Below are 7,650 nucleotides of genomic sequence, written 5' to 3' on the forward strand. Positions count from 1 at the left end.
GTCCACAGTTACAACAGTTGTAAATTCCTGTTCCCATCTTAAACAGACTAACCCTATCCTCTAAGTGCTTTGGTTTAAATATTTTATTTGGAGTTTACGGGTACAAGATCTAAAGAAATAGGTGGTCCTCTGAAAGGGGACTCTACATATTAGCATGAGCAGAAAACAGTACACAGAAGCAAAGATCTGACTGGGGGTAGCCTAGCTACTGGTTTACTAAGTCACTAAACAGTCTTACTGAGCTCGTGTTCTGTGCTCAGTGAAGGTAAAACACAATACAGAGAGTCTGTGCTGCCTGGAATTTACATTCTAATGGGCAGCACATCCAAAACTGAGAGATCACAGCGGGTCAGATGGGTAGATATTCGAGCAAGGCAAGAAAGACTCAGAAATGGAGACCAAGGAACAGAGTAACGCCATTGTAACAATAGATCTCTATGGTGGGGAAGGACAGGGAGGATTGTATTTCCAGGGCACAGAGTGAGAGGTAAGGCAACGGAGGAGGGTAAACTGAGCCCGAGAGTTCTGGAAAAGCTGGAAAGGTTCGTCAGAGGAGATCGACGGGCATCATTTATAAACTGGATTCAAGTGAAGCTTCCCCTTTCTTAGAGGTATTATAGCAGGCAGGGCAGATGCTTGTTCTAACTCAGATGTTTAGGTTACTGCTAGTGCTTTCAAAGCTCCCCGGGGTCTCTAAAATACAGCTAGGGCTGAGAAGCCCTGAAGTGAGCCCATGACTCTGACAGTCTGAACCAGGTACAAGGTGCCTTACTGCATGGACTCAGATCAGAACTTACTAGAGAGGAGTGCCCAGGGTGTGTGGCTGGCTAAAGAAAGTAATACTGTGAGGGAAGCAGTCACAACTGGTTGCTACTGTCAGAACGAGGGAGGGTCACGGTGACACTTACCAAAGCAGGAGCTGGACAGAGTCTCAGTAAGAGAGGAGAGAGAAGACAGGATCCTGAGAGGGGACACTCAGGGCCCGATAGATATCAAGGACCATGTGGGGAATATCAAAGGCGCACTAATGATACCCTAAAGGTCTTTATGTGTATGTAAAACTCACCTTTATGTAAGTGTGTTTTTATCCCACACTACAAACAGTGACTTTTTATAGGCGTGGCTAGAGGACAGGAAGTTGGTCACTAACAGACAGTGAACAAGGGCCTGTAGGGCTCAGGGTGAGGAGCATCCCATTCCCAGCTGTTTACCTCTCTCCACCAGCCTCACTCTCTATTATCAGGGTACTCCCGGTCCTGTGACTGCAAACTGTAATGTACCCCATTTTGAAAAATACAGTGTGAGCTTCTGGACACTCTCTACCAATAAGTTATTTGTATCTTTAATGCACCCTCTGTTGCTGTGATGTCCTATCACTGGGTCCAGCTAGAAAGTCTCTTTGAGAAGAAAGGTGAAAAACCAGTTGACTACCCTCTCAGCAAAATCACAGGCAACCAGGCTCCTGTTCTGGACATCAGCAACCCGCCAGTCTGAACCCTGCAAGCTCTCCACTATAATGTAGGTCACTCTATGTGCTTTTGTTCTCTCTAAATGTGTCACTTCCCCAGCACCGAGTGTGAGGCCTCACCCTGTGACTACCTCTACTGTCACTCTTCTGTTCGGTAGAAGACCTTGGGATCCCCCTGCAGGACGAGAGTCCAGAAGCTCAGGTCTGAGAAGGACATGCACAGTGCAGTAGACCAGCAACCCAGCAGCCCCACCTCTCTACCTTCAGGGGAAAAGATTCTTTAAAGCTACCCCTGGGTGAGAATACCCAGAGAGCGATGTCAAGTTCCTTGGCTTTAAGATCCTCTGAGATAACCTAGTCCTATAATCTCCAAACTTGTTTTTTTTAAAGCAGTTATATATATATATATATATATATATATATATATATATATATATATATATGCAAATACATATATGTATATAAATGCATATGTGTGTATGTAAGCTTGTGTATATACACACATATGTATGTATATATGTACACATATATATCGTGTGTGTGTGTGTGTGTGTGTGTGTGTGCATATATATTGTAGATATGTATATACAAAATTCCTACATGAAACACCATAGAAACTAGTTCTCTTCTGATCACAGCAAGGGAGAAGGTAGAAGTTGGGGGTGAGGAACGGATATTGGACTAGGCAAAAGCAACTCACTCATTGTCTACTTTCCAATCAAACATCCCTGAGGTACCTAGAAGGAATTTGGAACCCTGGAAATCAATCACCCAGCCCAGACCCTGAATTTTACATATAAGAAAAAAAATTATTTAGGGTTCCCACTGAATCAATAACCGCATTGCATTAGAATGTGGCCTGTTCCCAAGCCAAGTCTCCCCTCTCCCCTTCCCACCAACTGACTCCCCACATGGGAATCCTAGACAGAACTACGGAAGGAGAATTGCAGGTAGATGATGAGCAACAGGACCGTGGCCCAGAATAAGCACCAGGGAATGGAGCAGAAGTTGCAGCCTGATCCTGCTTCAGCCTGCGGTTTGGTGGGGCTGGGAGCACGGGAAAAGGTGTAGGTGGTCGCCTCCTCCTCCAGTAGCTTCTCGCTGGGCTTCCAGTGCACGATGCCTTCCTGGCAAGCCTCGCAGAACTCTCCACGGTGTCGCCGGTTGTCCTGCCGGCTGGCCACGTGGATGCGGTAGTGGCCACCGCGCTCCCCGTAGCACTGCTCTCGCAGACTGGTGATGAGGTTGTCCACCAGGCTTTCGATGTTCTCCTCCAGCATGCTGGACTCGTCCAGCCGCGCTGTGCCACACTCATAGCAAAGCTGCTTGAAGACGCGCATGCGCACTGAACCAGCGCGCTGAGCCTTGTCCAGGTACATGTGGAAGAGGATGACCACATGGGGCGACTGCCAGGTGTGCCAGCACCAGGAACAGTGGAACCTGCCAGTGGTGGGAAGAGAAAGAAGAGGGTCATGTGGAGGGCGAAAGCATGCCATGAAAGAGTGAGGCGGTGCAGAGGCTGGCAGAAGCAGAGCCTGGAGGTAGGGCGTTGTGTTGACAGTCCCCAGGGTCCCTTAGTGTTCCCAGGACACCATCCTCCTTGCTCTATGTGAGTGCCCAAGGGACAAGAGCAGTCTCCCAGACTTGCCACCGGGCAACTAGTAATGGTCTGCTCCCTGGTTGCTTTCCAGAGCCCGTGTCTCCCTTCAGCCTGGTTCCTTCAGGCCTTGTCCCTCGTCCCAACTCTGACGAACTCATTCTTCATCTCTAAAATGCTCTGGACGCACTGAGTCCACTACCCATACCATGTGGAAATCTGATAGCAGATCTGAACTTTGCAGGCTAAGAGATATGCAAGCCTATTTGTCAAAACTGAACAGGCTAGGCCTAAACTGGGGAAAATAAACCATTAGCACCATTAGCGATTAGCGCAGGCTCAGAACCAATGCATTCTCAAGTCCTGGATGTGAAGGCAGATTGAGCCCAACGTGACATCCCCCTCTCTTCCCCCAAGGGCCTGAGTCTTCCACTTACTGAGGCCAGCAGAGGATCACAAGTCAGTAACCAAGTCTGAGTTAGACACAAAGCCCTCCCACTCAACCCCAGGAGAACCTCCGGGAAGCAGCGCCCTCCTAATGTCTGCTCCAGGCGCCCCACACTTTTGTTTTAGCCTTAGGTTTACTCGGATCTGTAACAGTTACATCTCTCACTCAGATTCAAAGGTGTCAGAACGGGAGGAGCCACAGAAATCACCTGCCATTCATTTTGGTACAAGATACAGCAAAGGAGCCCCTGCTGTGCGCACAGCTAGTGAGAGTCAGAATCAGCATCCAGCAATGCTGGCAGAGACGCTAGGGCATGAGCCAAGCTAAGCAGGGAGGCCTCCGCCTCTGACCCAGATACCTGCACTACCTTTCCACCCTCGCTCAAGTCCCCAGAGTAACGTCTTAACACAGACCCATCGCCTGGACCCACGGACTAGAAGGTAGCTATTCTCAACTCTCTTGTACCTACAAATCACCTGGGAGCCTTCTGAAGTTGGGGTACTTAGCTGAATCTGCAAGGGCCCCAATATTCAGCAGCTATAACAAATTCTAGATGATTGTCACTGACATTTATCCCTGGAGCACAAGGTGAAGCTCTAGACTAACCCTTCATTCAGCAAGTGGGGAGAGCATTGTCCAAAGAGGGGAGTGGATTGCTCATGGAGCCAACAGCAGAGTCCGTTTCTAGCGTGATTCACGTGTTCACTGTTTTAGACCAAATGGAGCTGAATTAATCGGAAATAAACTAAACTTCCCCAGTACAAGAGCGCAGGTGCCTTTGGCTCCCTGCTGAACCTAAGCCTCTCTTCTCTCGGGTCACAGCGACTTTTAAAGACATGATTAAGAATCTAAAAATGTATAAGCTGTCAGAGTCAGAAACTAATAAATATAATCTACCTCTGTATTTGCCAAGTGGAGAAGCCACAAGGAGGAAAGTTCTCCTGCAATCAGCAGAAATGCCTAACAGTGCAACTCAAGAAAGCACGGGGCTTCGGTGTGTCCTCTCTCCTTAGAAGATACCCCAGGGCTAGGTGGGGTTTCAGAGGCTGCTGTCGGCTCCTCGGTTCTAGGCTACTCACCTGCCTGAGGCATGAAGTTCCAGGTACTGCTTCCAGCCAGGGGCCAACACATTGTGCTTGAGATTGGGGTCTATGATGAAGTCCCAGCTGTCCGCTGGCTTCACCTCCTCCATCTTCTCGTAGAAGACCTTCTTCCACTCTCCCGTAGTCACACTCTTACACATGTCTTCGTCAGTGGGAAGAGATGGCAAGCTCCACTTTAGAGAGAAGGTGGGGAAAGATGGTAAGTGCAGAGCAGGGCAGCGCAGTCTCCACGGTCTAAAAATTCTCATCGGCAGGACCAGGAGGAAGCAGGACCCAGCTCCCTCCTTTGTCCGCAGTGGAACCTGTCTCCAAGGCAACCAGGCAAAGTGCCAGGAGACACAACCTGGGGAGGAGAGTCTCAAAAAGGGTATTTCGGAGCCCCGATTGCACTCTGCAGAAGCAAGGTTTATGAGTCTAAATGATCCAAGACAGGTTGGAGGCCTGACAAAAGGCTAGACTTCAGACCACCTCACCTTGGCCTGTAAGAGCATGGAGAAGGAAGGACTTGGGAGCCGGCTCAATTTTACCTTGCTGTTCCCTGGAGGCATCATCAGCATCTGGCTGCTATGGTAACCACTATGCCTTGGGGAGCCACGGAGAAATAAGGCATGGGAAGATGTGCACTTGTTAGTAGGTGGAATCATCATATAGACTCTCTCCCTCTGCCTAGCCATCCATCTTGTACCCGCATTCCCATCTGATACACATATCTGAAATCTCACTACCAATATGGAGCCTCAGACTTGAATTTTATAAATAGCAGAGTTGATGATGAGCCATTCCAATCCATTGAACTTCTTCTGTTTCAAGGATATTGATGTGTCAGGCCCTATGCAAGATGCTTGGAACTGGATGTATATCGGGTAACAATTAATGTATTGAGTTCCATATTGTGAAAACCACTCACAAGAGCAGCCACCTGTGTACAAAGGTAGAAACTGTTGCATCAGCCGGGCGGCGAGGCAGGACTCTTCCAAGTTCATTACAGAGGCACAGCAGAGGAGAACCATCTGAGGCCACACTGCCTGCATATATGAACCTGAAGATTGTTTACGTTCTTAACAATAAAATAGCTCTTCTTATTCACTTTGACTCAGTGCATTAGAAATATTGGACAATAAATAAAATAAGGCAGGAGCTGAAGAAGGCAAACTTACTAACCACATTGGGAAGGCATTCAGACCAACCAGGAAGAATGCAAGATGGGGTGAGAAAAGGCAAAGTTTAAACAGGGGATGCTGGTACCAGGAAGGCAAAGAACAAAAAAAAAAAAAAAAATGACCAGTGAACTTAGGCTGTGAAGGGGACCTGGGAAAATGGCTAAGGTGATTGTACAGTTTGTCAGGGTGGGACGTATGTCCATCTACTAGGATAAGCAAGGACTGGATCAGGCTCAGGGAAAAGGGCTAAAGCTGGCCCCATGGTGCAGACATTGTGCAGGAAGAGCCAGGATAGAGGCTAAGTGTGCAGATGGCTTGGGAGGTAGAGACAGGGTCCACCCTGGACAGAAGCTGAGGCTACATGGTATGTGGGTAATGACACACTCCTGTGTCCTGAGGCTGGCAGTATGACGTCACTTCTCCCTTTGCCCTCCAAGCTTACAGAAGGTATCAAGAAGCAACTGAGGCTCAGAAAAGGATAACAAGCAAGCGGGCATTGGACGCCATCTCCAAAGTTGCCAGGTAGGCTGCAATGGCTCAGCCCAGGGCTATGTCTTTCACAAGGGTTCATGGTGGAACCCATTGTCCATCATCTATTTGCTCCCAAGGGCACAAGGTTGGCACCTTGACCTTTGATGGGCAGTGGGAACTTAGGACCTTTCCCACACTGCTTGTTGGAGGTCAGACTTGTAGTTTTTAACCAGTTGGTTTTCCTTTAGAAATTCATGGTGTGCTTCTTACAGAAAAGTTCCAAAGTAAAGATAAAATAAAATAAACAAAGGTAATACTCTTCCATAACATTTCTATCCAAGACGACTGTAGCTGGTATTAAGGTAAATACCACAGGACATTTTGATAGGTTTTATAAAGGATAGCATATCATGAATATTCTTCTAGGTCATTAATACTACTCTCTAGCCATAAGTTGTATATTTTCTGTTATATGAGTGGGCACAATTTATATAGTCCATCTTGTTCTTGGGAGAGTAAAGTTTAGATCAGTCCTTCACAGATGAGCCCTTGTGTGTTAAAACTTATGCCCACAAACATGCATTCCACGCCTCAGAAACAATGTGTCCAGAGGCAGGCAGATCTCTGGGTTTTAAAACCAGCCTAGTCAACAAAGTGGGTTTTATTCAGGACAGCCAGGACTACACAGAGAAGGCCTGTCTCAAAGGACCAAATAAAACAGAAGCAACGCTTCTCAATCACTGTGCACATCTCTAAGATGGGCACACACTTGATTCCAGCACTGGTGAGTCAGAGGTAGGAGGACTGAGTTCAAGGTCATCCTCAGCTACCTAAGAAGTTCAAGGTCAGCCTGTCTTAAGACACATAAACAAGAAACCATTTCCCAACTGTTCCACGAGGTCTCACTGGAACTACAGAACCTTCAAATGGTGTGAATTACCTGCAAATCCTAAAACTGGAAGTTAAGAAAGGTCTAGGCTGGCAAGATAGCTCAGTGGTAAAGGCTTTTGCCACCGTGCCTGACAACCTGAGTCCCAGCCCCAGGACTTGCAGGAGGGAAGGAAAGAACTCTCCCCTGAAAGTTGTCCTCTGATCTCCACAACATGCCATCCCATGCTCCGTTAAACGTGGTTGTGGGAACCAAGAATGTAGCTTAAAATTTAAAATAAAAAAGGTTTGAAACCCAAATTTTCTGTCTGGTACCATGGTCCTCTTGACTCTGCACGAGGGATGCTCTGATGAACTTTGCTTAACCTCAGTTGGTTAGCAACGGGATACTGAGAGCACAGAGCCCATGTTCATTCATTGTTGGTTTGGCTTAAGTCCCTTTGTACCTTTTACATAGCTATTCTGTCACGGTTGAAGTGTATCTTTTCATTGTAGTAAAATGTGTCGTTGTTTTG

At 47.4% G+C, this 7,650-nt stretch overlaps 1 protein-coding gene across 1 annotated transcript; it reads right to left on the reverse strand.

The window, feature by feature from the left end:
* Positions 1 to 2,388: 2,388 nt before the first annotated feature.
* Positions 2,389 to 4,864, reverse strand: RTP1 (receptor transporter protein 1; the record flags this gene model as incomplete). The annotated part of the gene is made up of 2 exons (XM_080918757.1): positions 2,389 to 2,908; positions 4,593 to 4,864. The coding sequence occupies 2 exons, from the start codon at positions 4,862 to 4,864 to the stop codon at positions 2,389 to 2,391; spliced, it is 792 nt and encodes a 263-aa protein (XP_080774883.1).
* Positions 4,865 to 7,650: the final 2,786 nt, after the last annotated feature.

Source organism: Micromys minutus (assembly GCF_963924665.1).
Source record: "Micromys minutus genome assembly, chromosome: 7".
Taxonomy (NCBI): Eukaryota; Metazoa; Chordata; class Mammalia; order Rodentia; family Muridae; genus Micromys; species Micromys minutus.